At 43.2% G+C, this 21,963-nt stretch overlaps 1 protein-coding gene across 1 annotated transcript in view; it reads left to right on the top strand.

The window, feature by feature from the left end:
* Positions 1-21,963, top strand: part of LOC110489398 (gamma-aminobutyric acid type B receptor subunit 2) — a 370,472-nt gene that overhangs the window by 154,182 nt on the left and 194,327 nt on the right. The window contains exon 3 of the mRNA XM_036970730.1: positions 15,167-15,337. Within this exon, the coding sequence (XP_036826625.1) occupies positions 15,167-15,337 (171 nt within the window). The remainder of the gene's footprint in view (positions 1-15,166; positions 15,338-21,963) is intronic.

A 21,963-nucleotide genomic window follows, 5' to 3' on the forward strand; every position in this document is an offset into this window, starting at 1 on the left:
GCAAGCTGCAGTGACAAGGGCATTCTTCCTGTATGACTACAGTTTGGGATAGGCAGCCAACAGATGCAGCTTGCATGCTAAAGATACCGATTGACTAACTAGAATGTTATCTCAGCCTGAATGACACTGGGGATACTCCAGCAGTGGAATGGTTGGTTGTCTGGTTGTGAAGGAGAGTCTGGCAAACAGTGGTCACAAATAGACCTCCCCTTAGATCTTTCCAATGCCCAGTTGTGGAGTTTTTACTTCTAAATGATGAGGTGTCTTAAGAGCCCAATCCTGGAGGTGCAAGTTAAACCAAAATGGGGGAAAGTTGTACTCCATTCTTGACTTGGAATGCTTGGTGTTGCCATTCTTGACTTGGAATGCTTGGTGTTGCCATTCTTGACTTGGAATGCTTGGTGTAGCCATTCTTGACTTGGAATTGCCATTCTTGACTTGGAATGCTTGGTGTAGCCATTCTTGACTTGGAATGCTTGGTGTTGCCATTCTTGACTTGGAATGCTTGGTGTTGCCAATTCTTGACTTGGAATGCTTAGTGTTGCCATTCTTGACTTGGAATGCTTGGTGTTGCCATTCTTGACTTTGAATGCTTGGTGTTGCCATTCTTGACTTGGAATGCTTGGTGTTGCCATTCTTGACTTGGAATGCTTGGTGTTGCCATTCTTGACTTTGAATGCTTGGTGTTGCCATTCTTGACTTGGAATGCTTGGTGTTGCCATTCTTGACTTGGAATGCTTGGTGTTGCCATTCTTGACTTGGAATGCTTGGTGTTGCCATTCTTGACTTGGAATGCTTGGTGTTGCCATTCTTGACTTGGAATTGCCATTCTTGACTTGGAATGCTTGCCATTCTTGACTTGGAATGCTTGGTGTTGCCATTCTTGACTTGGAATGCTTGGTGTTGCCAATTCTTGACTTGGAATGCTTAGTGTTGCCATTCTTGACTTGGAATGCTTGGTGTTGCCATTCTTGACTTGGAATGCTTGGTGTTGCCATTCTTGACTTGGAATGCTTGGTGTTGCCATTCTTGACTTTGAATGCTTGGTGTTGCCATTCTTGACTTGGAATGCTTGGTGTTGCCATTCTTGACTTGGAATGCCATTCTTGACTGCCATTCTGTTGCCATTCTTGACTTGGAATGCCATTCTTGACTTGGAATTGCCATTCTTGACTTGGAATGCTTGGTGTTGCCATTCTTGACTTGGAATGCTTGGTGTTGCCATTCTTGACTTGGAATGCTTGATGTTGCCATTCTTGACTTGGAATGCTTGGTGTTGCCATTCTTGACTTGGAATGCTTGGTGTTGCCATTCTTGACTTGGAATTGCCATTCTTGACTTGGAATGCTTGCCATTCTTGACTTGGAATGCTTGGTGTTGCCATTCTTGACTTGGAATGCTTGGTGTTGCCAATTCTTGACTTGGAATGCTTAGTGTTGCCATTCTTGACTTGGAATGCTTGGTGTTGCCATTCTTGACTTGGAATGCTTGGTGTTGCCATTCTTGACTTGGAATGCTTGGTGTTGCCATTCTTGACTTTGAATGCTTGGTGTTGCCATTCTTGACTTGGAATGCTTGGTGTAGCCATTCTTTTTTTTCTTCTTTTTTTTCTTTCTTTTTTTTTTACCCCTTTTTCTCCCCAATTTCGTGGTATCCAATTGTTGTAGTAGCTACTATCTTGTCTCATCGCTACAACTCCCGTACGGGCTCGGGAGAGACGAAGGTTGAAAGTTATGCATCCTCCGATACACAACCCAATCAGCCGCACTGCTTCTTAACACAGCGCGCCTCCAACCCGGAAGCCAGCCACACCAATGTGTCGGAGGAAACACCGTGCCCGCCACTGCGCCCGGCCCTGCGCCCGGCCCGCCACAGGAGTCGCTGGTGCGCGATGAGACAAGGACATCCCTACCGACCAAGCCCTCCCTAACCCGGACAACGCTAGGCCAATTGTGCGTCGCCCCACGGACCTCCCGGTCGCGGCCGGTTACGACAGAGCCTGGACGCGAACCCAGGGACTCTGATGGCACAGCTAGCGCTGCAGTACAGCGCCCTTAACCACTGCGCCACCCGGGAGGCCACGGTGTTGCCATTCTTGACTTGGAATGCTTGGTTTTGCGATGGAAAGCAGTCTGTTCTGTTGCCATTTTATATATCCAGATAAAGGTGTTTGAGTGTAATTGTGGAAGGCAAATTGGATTCCTAACATGGTTGAAGTACACACAAATCTGAAAAATGTACAGATGATTAAACAGTTGATTAAACCACAATTTAATGATATTGTGGCAGCCATATTGGATTTGGAGTCAAATCTAGGGGTGCCCCCTTAATTAAGGAATTGCAAGAGCAGGGGCTGAATATATAATCTTCACAGAGGAATCTTTGATTGGAAAAAATAACACTTTTCCGTGTCTGAGCCAACTTGCCTTAGAGCCCATTACAATAGTCACAACATGTTACTGTATGTATTTATGTCAGAGCAAATTCTACTTACAAAGTTGTCTATTGAACAGCTAGCAAGAAGTGATAAATATTAATAGTTGATATTTTTGCCTATTGTATCTGTATGTTTATAGGTATATTTTCCCAAAAGACTGTAAGATATCCTAATGCTGTTTGTTTGTGCATGTAGGGCAGACAATTTAATATTTATATTCCACATGTTAGCAATATCAGAGCTTGCAATGTGGGTTTAAATGAGGTCTGTGCACGGCCCTGCCTCCGATACTGCATGGTGTGTGTCTGACCTGTTATCCAATCAGGGTCTCATACTGCATGGTGTCTGAGGTGTCATCCAATAATGGTCTCACATACTGCATGGTGTCCCAGGTATCATCTAATAATGGTCTCACATATTGGATGGTGTCGTATTGGATGGTGTCATACTAGATGGTGCCATGTACAGCCTATCAGTAATATTTCAACTAACTATCTGTTAACCCTAACCCTAATGCCTATACTAATGTCTATACCAAAATATTTATTATATTCTATTCATATTATTATATATTATATTCTGTTCATATTATATTTTATTATTTCTTATTGTTGTTGCATTGTCAAGAAGGAACCTGCAAGTAAGCATTTCATTGGACAGTGTATACCATGCGTTTCCCGTACATATGTCTAATACAACTTTAAACTTGAAACCTTGACCCTTATCCTAACCCTGAACTTAACCCTTACCCTGACCCTTATTCCAAACCTAACCCTAACTGTAACCTTAGCAAGCAGTTGCTTATCAACAGATAGTTTGTTGATAGTATGACTAATCATGTCCAATTGATATCCCATAAAGCATTGCAGCTTCATGCTTCCCTAATGCCTAATTTCCCTAATTTTGAATAGAGTGATGTTTGAAGAGGATTCTATCATCTTGAGTGTTTAAGGCTGGGTTTCTGTACAGCACTTTGAGATATCAGCTGATGTACGAAGGGCTATATAAATACATTTGATTTGATTTGATTTGATTTAACCATGTTTTAAATCATTTGTGTCCATCTGTGTTATTGATTATGTGGTTCTACCAAATTTATGGAGTAATCAATATTTGATCCAGGGTCTTGATTAGTGTTTGGAGGTAAGCAACTTGTGTTGAAGTACCAAGTATTGAAGAAATAGTATATTTACCTAACTGGACACAACTACAAAATATTAAAGGCTGTGTGTGCACTTGCGCAAGAACACACACTCACACACACACACACACACACACACACACACACACACACACACACACACACACACACACACACACACACACACACTGAACTGTATAATACCATGATTGCGTGACTATTTATCTTTAGACTCCACATGTCATGCCTCATTAACAGTAGAACCGCCATAGGTCAAAGGCCACTGACCTGCTTCTTCATGGACTTTTTCTAAATATGTATATTTTACATTGCTCAGTAGTTTTTTAACTAACTTACTAACTTAAGGGGCCAAGACAAAAGGGCGTTGGTACCCAGGCTCTAATGCGTCTCTCTCCCCACTGAATGAATGTCGTCAATGGATGAATGGGCGAAAGTAACCAGATAGAAACTGATAATGATCTGAATGATGAGGATGAGGAGGAAGGTGAAGCGGATGATTGAATTTAGAACAATAGTATAATGATGTTGAAGAATTGTGGGCGGTCTAATTATTTTATTATGAAAGCCTGTAAATGGATATATAATTTCCCCTCAGAGAGTCACATCAGACACTGAGTACAACATACAACGTGTGTAGTTCACAATGGCAAGCTGGACCAAACGAATGCAGCAGAATTTAGATGAGCTGGAGTCGGATGGAGGATCGGATATTGAGCTTGAAATCGACGTTGAGACGTTGCTGATGAAGAGTCTTTGTCTGAGTCGAGCCGCCGTCTCCGATGTCTGAGCCTCGACGCAGAAATACCAGAACAGGGCCAACTGAGATGGTGATCCCAACTGCCACGGTGAGACAGGAGTCTGGCAAAGAAGACTAGCCTGCTCGGAACAGTGAACGTACAAAGTAAGGAGCTGCCGCCCCCTGCACAACACTCTGCCATATACACATAGCCTTTCCATTCACCAAATATGATCTCCTTTTATTACATTGTACTTCGTTAATATTATTGTTATTATTCTAAATCATTTGAACCTTTTCTGTTCAATTTTATTTTCTGCAATAGTTTGGTGTGGATGTCCAGATGACAAGACTGTACTCTGTAAAAGGAGGTACTCTCCGCTGGCCTCTTGTGGTGTTCGACAACGTGCTCGACATGGCTGCTATCAACGCGCACTTCTTGTACAAGCACTGCCTTGACAAGACAGTCAGCAGGAGAGATTCCATCATGGATCTGGCTTGTGAGCTTCGTGAGATGAACACATGAACACCAAGAAACAAGCTACTGCTGCCAAGCATGCAGCTAATTAGACAGCCAAGGAGGCAGCCAAGGAGGCAGCCAAGGCGGCAGCGCGTCCTGCTCTTCCTCTCCCCTATGCACCACAGCTCTCACTCATCCTTTACAATTGTTCATTAACTTGTGATTTTGTTTAGGAATACGTTAAATCATTTCACCTGTGCACCCAGCTGGTTATGTTATTATTATTATTATTATTATTATCTTTTTAATTTCTTTTTACTCAAAAGAAGCTCTAACTAGAGTGTAGTACTTACTATAACGCTATTACTGTGCTTACTAGTGTTTTTATTGTAAGGGGAACTAAAATATTGTAAGGTTTTTATTGTAAGGGGAACTAAAATAGGCCATCGGTGTCACGGGCGTCCTCCTCTTCATCTGAAGAGGAGAGGCGAGAAGGATCGGAAGACCAAAATGCGCCGTGGAATGTGTTCATGATGAAATTTAATATAGAAAACACTGAACACTGAAACACACTATACAAAACAATAAACAAATAACGACCGTGAAGCTATAAATGAGACCTGTGCTGACACAAGCAATCAACATAGACAATCACCCACAAACAAACAGTGAAACCCAGGCTACCTAAGTATGATTCTCAATCAGAGACAACTAATGACACCTGCCTCTGATTGAGAACCATACTAGGCCGAAACATACAAATCCCCAAATCATAGAAAAACAAAGATAGACTGCCCAGCCCAACTCACGCCCTGACCATACTAAATAAATACAAACAAAGGAAATAAAGATCAGAACATGACAATCGGCCTACGTTTTTCACTAGGACTTTGTAGAATTATACAAAACATATCCATGACTCTATCTAAACAAATAACTATTGTTTTTATATCTTATATATTTCCACTAATATTTCTGTATTCAACTCATCCTTTACAATTTATTCATGCACATTTATCAAGTGTTGGTGCTTATGTTTGTGCACCTTGCGGGTTGATATGCATCTGATGCATGTGCTAAATGGGACTCCCTGCAAATTTGTCAAAGTTGTTTAGCGGGTACTTATAGGCTGAAAGGCCAGGCAGCTCTAGTGTTAAGCCCACAGAAATACCCTGTAAAGAAGGAACACACACACAGTTCTGTAACAGGAGCAGTCTCTAGCAGATCACGCCTCTCAGCATTGATCCATGGTAGCTACAGGCTCCTGTATCTGTAAATGCCTTCCCTATTAACTGCTTGTGTTGGCAAAGGTTGCTGAGTACATCGCCTTTAATTCAGGCGGGATCAATTTACCCAGGTCCTTTTTACAGGTTGCAAACTATTCTTCTCTACTGTAAACGTAAATAGGATCTACGATTATGCAGTAACCCCGCAGAGACAGGTTATGCATATGCCTTATCTAGTTGTTTCTATGGACATTACACTGATCTTAGCATTAATGTCAGATAGAATAATAGCCTTTACTCACCTTATACAAGGCAATTAGCTCTCTACCCGCTCAAAGAGACACTTGACTTGGTAAGATCATTGTTAGTCAAATACTGTCCCTATACCTGATCACAGAGACAGTTCCTATACCTGATCACAGAGACAGCTCCTATACCTGATCACAGAGACAGCTCCTATACCTGATCACAGAGACAGCTCCTGTTACCTGATCACAAAGACAGCCCCTATACCTGATCACAGAGACAGCCCCTATACCTGATCACAGTGACAGCCCCTGTACCTGATCACAGAGACAGCTCCTATGCCTGATCACAGAGAGAGCTCCTATACCTGATCACAGAGACAGCTCCTATACCTGATCACAGAGACAGCTCCTATACCTGATCACAGAGACAGCCCCTATACCTGATTACAGAGACAGCTCCTATACCTGATCACAGAGACAGCTCCTATACCTGATCACAGAGACAGCTCCTATACCTGATCACAGAGACAGCTCCTATACCTGATCACAGAGACAGCCCCTATACCTGATCACAGAGACAGCTCCTATACCTGATCACAGAGACAGCTCCTATACCTGATCACAGAGACAGCTCATATACCTGATCACAAAGACAGTTCCTATACCTGATCACATAGACAGCTCCTATACCTGATCACAGTGACAGCCCCTATACCTGATCACAGAGACAGCTCCTATACCTGATCACAGAGACAGCCCCTATACCTGATCACAGAGACAGCTCCTATACCTGATCACAGAGACAGCTCCTATACCTGATCACAGTGACAGCCCCTGTACCTGATCACAGAGACAGCTCCTATGCCTGATCACAGAGAGAGCTCCTATACCTGATCACAGAGACAGCTCCTATACCTGATCACAGAGACAGCTCCTATACCTGATCACAGAGACAGCCCCTATACCTGATTACAGAGACAGCTCCTATACCTGATCACAGAGACAGCTCCTATACCTGATCACAGAGACAGCTCCTATACCTGATCACAGAGACAGCTCCTATACCTGATCACAGAGACAGCTCCTGTTACCTGATCACAAAGACAGCCCCTATACCTGATCACAGAGACAGCCCCTATACCTGATCACAGTGACAGCCCCTGTACCTGATCACAGAGACAGCTCCTATGCCTGATCACAGAGAGAGCTCCTATACCTGATCACAGAGACAGCTCCTATACCTGATCACAGAGACAGCTCCTATACCTGATCACAGAGACAGCCCCTATACCTGATTACAGAGACAGCTCCTATACCTGATCACAGAGACAGCTCCTATACCTGATCACAGAGACAGCTCCTATACCTGATCACAGAGACAGCTCCTATACCTGATCACAGAGACAGCCCCTATACCTGATCACAGAGACAGCTCCTATACCTGATCACAGAGACAGCTCCTATACCTGATCACAGAGACAGCTCATATACCTGATCACAAAGACAGTTCCTATACCTGATCACATAGACAGCTCCTATACCTGATCACAGTGACAGCCCCTATACCTGATCACAGAGACAGCTCCTATACCTGATCACAGAGACAGCCCCTATACCTGATCACAGAGACAGCTCCTATACCTGATCACAGAGACAGCTCATATACCTGATCACAGAGAGAGCTCCTATACCTGATCACAGAGACAGCTCCTATACCAGATCACAGGTGACAGCTCCTATACCTGATCACAGAGACAGCTCCTTTACCTGATCACAGAGACAGCCCCTATACCTGATCACAGAGACAGCTCCTATACCTGATCACAGAGACAGCTCCTATACCTGATCACAGAGACAGCCCCTATACCTGATCACAGAGACAGCTCCTATACCTGATCACAGAGACAGCTCCTATACCTGATCACAGAGACAGCTCCTATACCTGATCACAGAGACAGCTCCTATACCTGATCACAGAGACAGCTCCTATACCTGATCACAGAGACAGCCCCTACACCTGATCACAGAGACAGCCCCTATACCTGATCACAGAGACAGCTCCTATACCTGATCACAGAGACAGCTCCTACACCTGATCACAGAGACAGCCCCTACACCTGATCACAGAGACAGCTCCTATACCTGATCACAGAGACAGCCCCTACACCTGATCACAGAGACAGCCCCTACACCTGATCACAGAGACAGCTCCTATACCTGATCACAGAGACAGACCCTACACCTGATCACAGAGACAGCTCCTATACCTGATCAGTCAAGTGTCAAATAATCTGATACGGCAGACCTCATTCAGTGAGAAGGCATGCTCTGAGAATGAGAATGGACCATTTATCGATCTCTCTCTGTTTATCTCTTTCTCTCTATTTATGCTCTCTTTCTCTCTTTTTCTATATGCAGTTTCAACCTCCTATATGCTTTCATTATTTTCTATTTAACTTTTTCTCTGTCATTCTCTTATATCCACATCACTTGATTTCAACTGTTGAATAATTCAAAATGGAAAACAGACGGAAAGCAAACAGGCTTTATATTCTCTCAAACTACAAAGATGGATAACATTGTATTTATAATCACATCTCAATAGATTTCCCCAGCAATCGTATCACTAAGTAATTCACACAGATATTCTCAAATACATAATTCTGTAATACTACCGTGGTTCTAATAATCCCCAGATTTAGAGTGTCCCAAATGGCACCCTATTCCCTATGGGCCCTGGTCAAAAGTAGTGTACTATATAAGTAATAGGATGCCATTTGGGACATAGGCTCATTACCAAAGCCCCAGTGACCTTGCAGTGGGTGGGGAGTCTCAGACAGAGGCCCAATCTCTACAGCTTTAATTAACATTGGCACTGGAAGCCTAATGGAGAGGAGAGTAGAGACACAGGTTGTCCATGTGGCTCTGTCTATGTTCCTGCTGAGCTGTGTGTGTGTGTGTGTGTGTGGGGGGGGGGGTGTAGGTTAAAGGGGATCACTAGGAGTTGATGGAAAGGGGGTCTACCTGCAGCTCCATCATGGTGGCTTGTAAAGAATGTAAATCTTGTGTGTGTGTGTGCACCAAAGAGGCCCATTACATTTGAATAGACCTTTTTAAATCTTGTTATGTAAGACAGCACTCTCAGATATGTGAAATCATAGCACTATTTTAAGTATTCCATATGAATAAAACACTCTACTGTATTTAGTCAAAGACTGACCCATTTGTGTTTGAGATAATTTCACATGATGACTTTCTCACCAAACCGTCTGAACCATTGGCAGCTTGGGGGTTCAGATTGATTTGGAGACAGAAAGGCAACCTTGACTTGTTACCTCAAATCCAACAATAGATTTTCTTAGCTAGTGACCCATAATAACCACCCTAAATCTAAACAGGATCATTTACCTGGGGTCCTAGAGTCACACCTCTGTGCAAGACCAATGTGAAAAATAACAATAACCGGCAATTCCCTTCAAAAATCGAACTGCTGGGCTGATATGGGCTCTCAGGGTGAAACTTAATTCAACCCAAAGCCATAGAACTATGAACTTAATGTCTTTGTTAACTGCACTTCTTATTCTACTAGTTGGTAGTAGGAGTAGTAGTAGTACTGTAGTAGAAGTAGTAGTAGTAGTAGTTGCAGTAGTAGTAGTAGTACAGTTGAAGTCAGAAGTTTACATACACTTAGGTTGGAGTCATTAAAACTTGTTTTTCAACCGCTCCACAAATTTCTTGTTAACAAAAGATAGTTTTGGCAAGTCGGTTAGGACATCTACTTTGTGCACGACACAAGTAATTTTTCCAACAATTGTTTTTAGACAGATTATTTCACTAAGAATTCACTGTATCACAATTCCAGTGGGTCAGAAGTTTACAAACACTAAGTTGACTGTGCCTTTAAACAGCTTGGAAAATTCCAGACAATGATGTCATGGCTTTAGAAGCTTCTGATAGGCTAATTGACATCATTTGAGTCAATTGGAGGTGTACCTGTGGATGTATTTCAAGGCCTACCTTCAAATTCAGTGCCTCTTTGCTTGACATCATGGGAAAATCAAAATAAATCAGCCAAGACCTCAGAAAATGTTTTGTAGACCTCTACAAGTCTGGTTCATCCTTGGCAGCAATTTACAAACACCTGAAGGTACCACGTTCATCTGTACAAACAATAGTATGCAAGTATAAACACCATGGGACCACGCAGCTGTCATTCCGCTCAGGAAGGAGATACGTTCTGTCTCCTAGAGATTAACTTACTTTGGTGCAAAAAGTGCAAATCAATCCCAGAACAACAGCAATGGACCTTGTGAAGATGCTGGAGGAAACAGGTACAAAAGTATCTATATCCACAGTAAACAAGTCCTATATAGACATAACCTGAAAGGCCACTCAGCAAGGAAGAAGCCACTGCTCCAAAACCCACCATCAAAAAGCCAGACTACGGTTTGCAACTGCACATGGGGACAAAGATCATACTTTTTGGAGGAATGTCTTCTGGTCTGATGAAACAAAAATGGAACTGTTTGGCCATAATGACCATCGTTATGTTTGAAGGAAAAAGGGGGAGGCTTGCAAGCCAAAGAACACCATCCCAAACATGAAGCACAGGGGTGGCAGTATCATGTTGTGGGGGTGCTTTGCTGCAGGAGGGAGTGGTGCACTTCACAAAATAGATGCCATCAAGAGGGAGGAAAATGATGTGGATATATAGAAGCAACATCTCAAGACATCAGTCAGGAAGCTTGGTCGCAAATGGGTCTTCCAAATGGAGAATGACCCCAAGCATACTTCCAAAGTTGTGGAAAAATGGCTTAAGGACAACAATGTCAAGGTATTGGAGTGCCTGTCACAAAGCCCTGACCTCAATCCTATAGAAAATGTGTGGGCAGAACTGAAAAAGCGTGTGCGAGCAAGGAGGCCTACACACCTGACTCAGTTACACCAGCTCTGTCAGGAGGAATGGGACAAAATTCACCCAACTTATTGTGGGAAGCTTGTGGATGGCTACCCAAAATATTTGACCCAAGTTAAATGATTTAAAGGTAATGCTACCAAGGTAATGCTCTCACTACTATTATTCTGAAAAAGTGGTGATCCTAACTGACCTAAGACAGGGAATTTTTATGTGGATTAAATGTCAGGAATTGTGAAAAATATCAGGAATTGTGAAAAACTGAGTTTAAATGTATTTGGCTAAGGTATATGTAAACTTCTGACTTCAACTGTATTTGTATTAGCGGTAGTAAATCAAATCAAATCAAGTAGTAGTAGTAATAGTAGATGTAGTAGTAGTAGCAGCAGCAGCAGCAGCATTACTAGTACTAGTAGTAGTAGCAGCAGCAGCAGAAGTAGTAGTTGTAGTAGTAGCAGCATACTAGTAGTAGTAGCAGCGTAGCAGCACCAGCAGCAGTAGTAGTAGTAGTAGTAGTAACAGCAGTAGCAGTAGTAGCAGTAGTAATAGCTGTAGTACTTGTCTTAGTTGTAGTCGTATTAGCAGTGGTAGTAGTAGTCATAGTGGTAGTAGTAGTAGTAGTTATAGTTTTCGTCATTGTTGTTGTAGTAGTGGTAGTAGTAGTACTAGTAGTAATCGTAGTAGTAGTAGTAGTGGTAGTAGTAGTTGTATTAGCAGTAATATTCTTCATAGTAGTAGTAGTAGTAGCAGCATCAGTGGCAGTAGTAGTTGCAGCAACAATAGTAGTAGTACTATTAGTAGTAGTAATAGTAGTAAATAAAATAAATAAATAAAAAGTAGTAGTAGTATTAGTAGTGGTAGTGCTAGCAGTAGTGGCTGTAGTAGTAGTAGTGGTATTAGTAGTGGTAGTGCTAGCAGAAGTGGTTGTCGTAGTAGTAGTGGTATTAGTAGTGGTAGTGCTAGCAGAAGTGGTTGTCGTAGTAGTATGGTAGAAGTTGTAATAGGTGTTTTACAACAGTCATTCTGTGATCATACTATGTTATACCCATATGTGGGTTCCAATCAAGCGCTTATAGTTTTGTATCTGATTTTCCTGTAGTTTACCCAAGGTATATATTTTCCACAGCAACTCTCCTGACTCCCCTTCCCCTTTTCTCCCCAGGCTGTCACAGGAGGCTTCAACCCAATCAATGTGTTTGGGCAAAAAAATCACTGGTTCTCATTGGAGACCCATGGGAGCTTCTCCCGGTGTGGGTGTAGAAAACAGCCGTAGCTAAACGGAAATTAAAACTACAGCGGAAAGACCCAGTAAAGCCCTTTTAAGACTGGTGGGTGATTTTGGATTTCGCACTGTGTAACGGGTGTCGTCCGAAGGATGAGACCAAGGCGCAGCGTTCTTTGAGTTCCACATAATTTAATAATGAAGTGAAGCTTTTGGAAAAAACTAAACAATAAAGAATACAACGACCGAACAGCCTCGTTGTGCCAACTACCTGCACACAACCGAAAGAACAAGATCCCACACTGAAGGAGGGGGAAAAAAGCTACCTAAGTATGATTCCCAATCAGAGACAACGATAGACAGCTGTCCCTGATTGAGAACCATACCTAGCCAAACACAAAGAAAAGAAAACATAGAAACATGAACATAGAATTCCCACCCTAGTCACACCCTGGCCTAACCTAAATAGAGAATAAAAACCTCTCTATGGCTAGGGCGTGACACACTGGTACTGAAATAAAGGGTCGTCTCTCTTACGCTTGTAATTTGTGTGTTGTTCCAGGGTCCTCAACGGATGGTTTGGGAAACAACAGGGCGCCCAAATGAAATGGGTTCTAGAGAGGGGATATGGCTAGGACCGGTGACACACTGGACCGGTGGTGCTGAATGTTGTTGGTAAATGTTTGACTGACATCGGTTCAATATATGGATTCTATCGATCTCCAGTTATAAGGAATACACGGTGAAACGTATTCTCGGTGCAGAGAACATAATTAACATGAAAGCTATATTAATCAGATGCATTAACCACATTCCCTCCAAAATTATATATGACATAAATATGAGTTGAGAGAATGCAAGAATACGTGTTTGAAAATAGTAAAAATACTAGCCTTGACTGGCTTTTGAAGATCACGGTTAAGCACCCCAGAGTGGAGGTGCTATGACTAGCTTCTCTAATCTTAAACCTGCTTCCAAGAAATGTGCACGCAATCACACACACACCCCTAGCCTCAATCAGAATGATAATATCCTCCTTTTGATCGCTATCATGAATCAGTGTGTCTGCTTAATTTCTCTCTGCTCGGTAATTAACCCTGCGTTGATTCATATCAGTCATTCATTTAATGAGAGATAGGACACATTGAAATTGGAGTGCAACAAGTTTTCTTCTCTCAGCTAGCTAAACATGCTAATGGAACAGAGGCAAACATGCTAATGGACAGAGGCAACCATTCCGGATTTGGCAGGATTAGGCTACATTTATTTACTGTCACCCCTCATATATATGGCTTCATAAAGCCTTTAAAACAACTACACAATATTCTTTGTCAAACTGTAAGGTGAACATTTACGTAAGGTGAACCTTTCCAAATTCTAGTTTTAACTTTGCCATGATGTCTTTGTCAAGAGCTCGCTACTTTTTCAGTATACGTGAGACAGTGCGGTGGTATCTTTGTCATTCTCTTCTCGTGTTCACTGGCTGTCATTTAGTAGTGTGTGTGAGAGAGAGAGAGAGAGAGAGAGAGAGAGAGAGAGAGAGAGAGAGAGAGAGAGAGAGAGAGAGAGAGATACAATTGTTTCTCTCTCTCTCCTCTCCCTCCCACTAGCAGAGCCAGAGAACCTTCCACTTCCACAGTAGTGTAGGGACAGATACTGTGGAAGACACTGTAGGCCTCCTGTTGGTCAAAGGGAGAGAACACATTGAAGTGTGAAAATGTTGTACATTCTATAGCAGTAAATGTCTCCATGTTCACTCAATTATTTGATTTTCAACCTGTACCTGGAAATACATGACTTCAGAATATTTTTCAACAAACGAAAGTAGCCCATTGTGTTGTATTCAGACCTAGTGCTTGCTACATAAAATGCAGACCTTGCTGTTTGAAATCTTGAAAGCAGTAATTTCCTGAAAAAGGACATTTTAAAGTTCAGCAATATTTGGGGGAACCTGAATTAATTTAAACCTGCTTATGGTGCAGTATTTGAACTGAATATGCAAGGTGTATTTAAAAATGACCCAGCAAATTGTGGGCAAAGAAAATGAATGGAAACGGAACCAAACAGAACGATTGTTAGAGAGGAATACTTTTAACTTTACCTTAATCTCAGAATCTTTCATGAATACACAAACAAACAAACAAACACAAACACACACGTCAGTCAGTCAGTCAGTCAGTTAATGTCGTCCATCCCAGCTGTCACTCCCACCAAACAATTACAGCTCCTGTTACTGTGGGCACTCTGAAGGTGTGAGCTTCCCTAATGTTTCCACAGACGTGTGTGAGTGTTAATTTGTTCAGACTAGATGGACTCCCAGACTAGATAGAGAGTGTGTGTGTGTCTGTCCTCCCGGCGTGTGTGTATGTACCTGGCGTGCGTGCATGCGTCCGTGCGTGCGACTGACACACTGAGACTGCCCTAGTTGCCATGGCTTAATCCCTCAGATGGCGATCGAAGGCCTATGTCTAAAGCTCAGATCTCAGATGGCGATTTAAGGCCTCTGACTAAAGCTCAGATCTCAGATTGTGATTTAAGGCCTATGTCTAAAGCTCAGATCTCAGATTGTGATTTAAGGCCTCTGTCTAAAGCTCAGATCTCAGATAGCGATGGAAGGCCTCTGTCTAAAGCTCAGATCTCAGATTGTGATTTAAGGCCTCTGTCTAAAGCTCAACTCCTACTTTCGGAACACCAGGATCAGTCTGAATGTAGCCAATGTTTATTGGTCAGAAATGTACTATCCTGTCCTTTTCTTTCCAGCTCTCCTTTGCGGCAACAACCCCTGTTCTGGCTGACAAGAAGAAGTACCCCAACTTCTTCCGGACGGTTCCGTCGGACAACGCAGTGAACCCAGCCGTGGTCAAGTTCCTCAACTTCTACAACTGGAGCCGTGTGGGGACCCTCACACAGGATGTCCAGAGGTTCTCAGAGGTGAGGCACGAATATATTATGACTATATTATGATTGATTGATTGATATTAAGATTTTCTTTGAGATAATGATATAGTATATTGTGGAGATATCATGATACAATGATATATTGTGGAGATATCGTGATATTATGATATACACTACATGACCATGGGTATGTGGACACGTGCTCGTGGACATCTCATTCCAAAATTATGGGCATTAATATGGAGTTGGTCACACCCTTAATTTTGAATTGGAGATGTTTAATATGAGTCTGGAAGGAGAGTTTACAGTCTAGCCAGACACCTAGGTATTTGAAGTTGTCCACATATTCTAAGTCAGAACCGTCCAGAGTAGTGATGCTAGTCGGGCGGGCGGGTGCGGGCAGCGAACGGTTTGAAAAGCATGCATTTGATTTTACTAGTGTTTAAGAGCAGTTGGAGGCCACGGAAGGAGTGTTGTATGGCATTGAAGCTCGTTTGGAGGTTAGTTAACACAGTGTCCAAAGAAGGGCCAGATGTATACAGAATGGTGTCGTCTGCATAGAGGTGGACCAGGGAATCACCAGCAGCAAGAGCGACATCGTTGATATATACAGAGAAAAGAGTCGGCCCGAGAATTGAACCCTGTGGTACCCCCATAGAGACTGTCAGAGGTCTGGACAACAGGCCCTCCGATTTGACACGCTGAACTCTATCTGAGAAGTAGTTGATGAACCAGGCGAGGCAGTCATTTGAGAAACCAAGGCTGTTGAGTCAGCCGATATGAATACGGTGATTGACAGAGTTGCAAGCCTTGGCCTGGTCGATGAAATCAGCTGCACAGTATTGTTTTTTTTTATCGATGGCGGTTATGATATCATTTAGTACCTTGAACGTGGCTAAGGTTCACCCTTGACCAGCTCGGAAACCGGATTGCACAGTGGAGACGGTACGGTGGGATTCGAAATGGTCAGTGATCTGTTTATTAACTTGGCTTTCGAAGACTTTAGAAAGGCAGGGCAGGATGGATATAGGTCTATAACAGTTTGGGTCTAGAGTGTCACCTCCTTTCCAATCTTTAGGGATCTCAGACGATACAAAAGAGAATAGACTGATAATAGTGGTTGCAATAATGGTGGTGGATAATTTTAGAAAGAGAGGGTGCAGATTTTCTAGCCCAGGTGATTTGTACGGGTCCAGGTTTTGCAGCTCTTTCAGAACATCTGCTATCTGGATTTGGATGAAGGAGAAGCTGGGGAGGCTTGGGCAAGTAGTAAACATTTCTGTTTGAAAAAGCTAGCTTATATTGGTTCCTGACTTATATTGGTTCCTGACTTCCCTGAAAAGTTCAATATCGCAGGGACTATTCGATGCTAGTGCAGTCCGCCACAGGATGTTTTTGTGCTGGTCGAGGGCATTCAGGTCTGGAGTGAACCAAGGGCTATATCAACAACCTGGCATCATCGACTGACGGGATGAGATCAATATCCTTCCAGGATACCTGTGCCAGGTGGATTAGAAAGGCCTGCTTGCAGAAGTGTTTTAGGGAGCGTTTGACAGTGATTAGGGGTGGTCGTTCGACTGCAGACCCATAGCAGAGGCAGGCAATGAGGCAGTGATTGCTTAGATCCTGATTGAAAACAGCAGTGGTGTATTAGGAGGGCAAGTTGGTCAGGATAATATCTATGAGGGTGCCCATGTTTATGGATTTAGGGTTGTACCTGGTGGGTTCCTTGATCATTTGTGTGAGATTGAGTGCATCTAGTTTAGATTGTAGGACTGCCGGGGTGTTCAGCATATCCCAGTTTAGTCACCTAACAGAACGAACTCTGAAGATAGATGGGGGGCAATCAATTCACATGTGGTGTCCAGGGCTCAGCTGGGAGCTGAGGGGGGTCTATAACAGGCGGCAACATTGAGAGACTTATTTCTGGAGAGATTAATTGTAAAAATTAGAAGCTCGAACTGTTTGGGTATAGACCTGGAAAGTTTTGCAGAACTTTGCAGGCTATCTCTGGAGTAGATTGCAACTCCTCCCCTTTGGCAGTTCTATCTTGACGGAATATTTTGTAGTTTAGGGAGGAGGCTTCTGATGTTAACATGCATGAAACCAAGGCTTTTACGGTTACAGAAGTCAACAAATGAAAGTGCCTGGGGACACACAGGGCCTGGGTTAACCTTCACATCACCAGAGGAACAGAGGAGGAGTAGGATGAGGGTACGGCTAAAGTCTAACAAAACTGGTCGTCTAGTGCATTGGGGACAGAGAATAAAAGGAGCAGATTTCTGGGTGTGGTAGAATAGATTCAGGACATAATGTGCAGACAGGGGTAAGGTGGGGTGTGGGTACAGTGGAGTTAAGCCCAGGCACCGAGTGATGATAAGAGAGATTACATCTCTGGACGGGCTAGTTATGCTGGGTGAGGTCACCGCATGTGTGGGCCGTGGGACAAAGGAGGTATCTAAGGCATGTTGAGTAGGACTAGGGGCTCCGCAGTAAACTAAAACAATGATAACTATCCTAAACAACAGTGTACAAGGCATATTGACATTTGAGAGAGCCATAAAGCCAGCAGCATACCACCCTGCAAATCACTGCTGGCTTGCTTCTGAAGCTAAGCAGGGTTGGTCCTGGTCAGTCCCTGGATGGGAGACCAGATGCTGTTGGAAGTGGTGTTGGAGGGCCAGTAGGAGGCACTCTTTCCTCTGATCTAAAAAAATATCCCAATGCCCCAGGGAAGTGATTGGGGACACTGCCCTGTGTAGGGTGCCATCTTTCAGATGGGATGTTAAATGGGTGTCCTGACTCTCTGAGGACATTAAAGATCCCATGGCACTTATCATAAGAGTAGGGGTGTTAACCCCAGTGTCCTGGCTAAATTCCCAATCTGGCCCTCAAACCATCACAGTCACCTAATAATCCCCAGTTTACGATTGGCTCATTCACCCCCCTCCTCTCCCCTGTAACTATTCCCCAGGTTGTTGCTGTAAATGAGAACGTGTTCTCAGTCAACTTACCTGGTAAAATAACAGATTAAAAAAAATAATAAAGCGAGGCATAAAGCAATCACAGGTGTTGATTGGGAGAGCTAGCTAAGACAACAACAGCTAATCAGCTAAGACAACAACAACAGGTAAAATGGTAATGAATGAGCAGAGAGGGTCGGTTAACTACACACAGGGCAGGGCCTGAGTTTGAGGCAGGGGCTGCCAAGTGATCATAGGGTTCAGTGTACAGCAATAGATGGAACAGGGAAGCTGCGGGGTAGTCGCTAGCATGTGGGAGACACAGCGTTTAAAGTTAGCAGGCCGGGGTAAGTAGAAGCATCTGCTCCTACTATTGTAGTTGTAGTAATTTCGTTTGCTAGCTGGGAAATGCCGCTAGCTTCGGGGCAAGGGCTTTAGCCACTCAGCAGTAGCTAGCTAGCAGCGATGATCCGATGCAAAGGTACAGTGGTTACGGCAAGGATCCGGTGGAGTAGTGGATTCTAGCTGTGTTGGGGGTAGATTCCTGGAGGCATCGGCTGAGTGATCACAGAGTAGGCTGGGAGGTGGGGCTAGCTTTGGGGCTCGGTCACTCGGTGGCAGCTAGCTAGCTGTGATGATCAAGAGTAATGGTCCAGGGTTTACGGCAGGAATCCGGCGTTGTAGTGGGGAAACAGTCCAATACAGGCAGGCTGGCAAGTATTATCCAGGCAACAAAAAAAAGCGTCTGGTGTCTGTGCAGAAGGTAAGGGCCGCTAACAATGACTAAGTAGCTAATTAGCTGGCTAGCTACTGATGGAGGTTCTGGCTATAAGGTCTAAACAAAATAGCGGATCCGTGTCACATTGGGTGAGGCAGGTTACCGGAAGGTCAATTTTATTTAAAAATGGAAAGAGATTGAAAATAGATTTAAATATATACAAAAAAAAGACGAAAAATGCAAAAAGTAAACGAGAGGATGACAAACCACGTCTGCACTGCTACACCATCTTGGATTGTTTGTATGCTGTAGCGTTAAGATTTCTCTTCACCGAAACTAAGGGGCCTAGCCCGAACCGTGAAAAACAGCCCCAAACCATTATTCCTCCTCCACCAAATTTTACAGTTGGCATTATGCATTGGGGCAGATAGCATTCTCCTGACATCCGCCAAACCCAGATTTGTCCGTCGGACTGCCAGATGGTAAACTGTGATTCATCACTCCAGAGAACACGTTTCCACTGCTCCAGAGGCTAAGCTTTACTCCAGCCGACGCTTGGCATTGCGCATGGTGATCTCAGGCTTGTGTGCGGCTGCTCTGCCATGGAAACCCATGAAGCTCCCGATGAACAGTTCTTGTGCTGGCGTTGTGCTGTCAGATGCAGTTCAGATCTCTGTAGTGAGTGTTGCAACTGAGGATTTTTAAGGGCTACGCGCTTCAGATTGGCGGTCCCGTTCTGTGAGCTCGTGTGGCCTACTACTTTGCTCTGAGCCGTTGTTGCTCTTAAACCTTTCCACTTCACAATAACATAACTTACAGTTGACCGGGGCAGCTCTAGCATGGCAGAAATTTACGAATTGACTTGTTGGAAATGTAGCATCCTATGACCGTGCCACGTTGAAAGTCACTGCGCTCTTCAATAGGACTATTCTACTGCCAATATTTGACTATGGAGATTACATGGCTGTGTGCTTGATTTTATACCCCTGTCAGCAACAGGTGTGGCTGAAATAGCCAAATCCACTAATTTGAAGGGGAGTCCACATACTTTTGTATATACAGGGTATAGTGTATATCGTAGAGACATGAAAGATAGGATTGTGCCGAAAGTGGTTACTCCTGATGCAACTTCAACATGGACCCAGAGGGTAGAGAACAGATTCTTTAAAAGGTTGATTTTCATTACTTACAGAGAATATTACTATTTATATATTCCCTGTAATGTTATTCCATCTGGTGCGTCCTTTTGAGTCCCTCTAAAAATAAATTACATTTTTGAAAGTGGCGTTTTAACATTATCACTCAACACAAATTACTTCCTTTCCCAGTGTGTGATAAAGTCCTTGTGGGAAAGATGAGTTGCATTATCCCATCTGACTCACCATGCATGGTGTCTGAATGCAGGTTTAAGGCCCCAACACCCATCTCACAGAACCAGTACGTACACACATCAACACCCATCTCACATGCTGTGGAGGTCCATTAAGGAACTGTTCTCTCCAGGAGAATGTTGAGGCATGCATGGTGGTTTCAAGTAAAACCAGATGACTGCACCTGCTTCCCCACACACAGTCTCTCTCAGCAGACACAGGTTTTACTTGGCCATCAGGTTGTTAGCACAAAATTGGCTAAGATAGTTGTTTGGAGGCACTGTTTCTGCGGTCAACACCTTCTGAGGTTTCTCCATGGATTAGTGTGGTGGAGAAATATAAGGGAGTCCTTACTACAGTATACATGTACTGTATGTAACCCTCTCACCAGGCTCGAATTTGACTCTCACGATATTACCTTACGTAGAATATCACAACAACATGGGATGTTAGGAGAGAAGGACATCTCCAATAAGAATCCCTATTGTAAACTCTCTAGGGTGATGACAAATAGGGTATTAACTTCAGATGGAATGATTATAGATTTTTGTTATTGTATATTCCTTTCCCATGCATTAAGTGAAATTGAAACAGGAAATGACTCCACCAAGGCAAAATACATAAGGTTCAAGATGTTTATTATTACATTTTCAATGCACCACATCAAAATAAAAATAAAATAATAAACCCTAATGAGTCGTGCACAACCCATGTCCAAATTATTTCAAGCTTGCTTAACCCGTTGGCGCGCGTTGGAGATCCCAAAAGAATGACGACACACATAAAGTCCAGAAGCACTCCACCGTTGTGGTTACTCACTACTCGTAGATATTCCCTCGGCGAAGTATGGCAGTTCTGTGCAGGTTTTCTCACAAGATCCACAGCAAGCACAGCTATCAATGCAGACAGTACTCCTTAGCAGTAACAGATATCAGATTGAAACATGAACTCGTTAATCTTCCCCAAGCTGTTCTCTCTCGGTGTCACGCGATGCTAGGCTAACCTCAAGGCTGTCAAATACCTCCACGATGAGACGGTAGCTTCAGTCTTTACTAAGTCTTTCTCAACAAAGTGATAATAACTCTCTTGTGAAATAAAATAGGTATTTCCCTTCAAAACTCGATAGGTATGGGTTTTGTTCTATTTTTATCATCATCTTTTATCATTTTTCATAATGTAATGTCCATCCTTTTCTCAACGTCTCTCTCTCTTTTTCCCAGGCCTCCAGTTAACCAGGTCAACTCCCATTGGCCACAGCTTAACAAGCGACCTTATTGGTCAAAACTTAAACTTAAAAGTAAACCAACCTATTCACTTGTACATTACCAATTAATTACAACAAGTCAACTCAATACTTGGTTTTACCAAGGGTATTACATGTATATCAATCAGCAGCAGCATCTGTTCTTATGGAGCTATGGTATTTGACATCTATTCACTGAAACAAAAACCACTGGCTCCTTTCCTCGACTTGTCATACCTCTAGATAGGAATATAAACGTGTGTGAGAACAGCACATCACCCTAACAGCACCAACACCGCAGCACCCCATGATACCCTGTTTGTGTATCAAAGTGGTATCGGGAGATATCAAAGTGTGGATTAAAA

The sequence above is a fragment of the Oncorhynchus mykiss genome, chromosome 32, assembly GCF_013265735.2.
Source record: "Oncorhynchus mykiss isolate Arlee chromosome 32, USDA_OmykA_1.1, whole genome shotgun sequence".
NCBI lineage: Eukaryota > Metazoa > Chordata > Actinopteri > Salmoniformes > Salmonidae > Oncorhynchus > Oncorhynchus mykiss.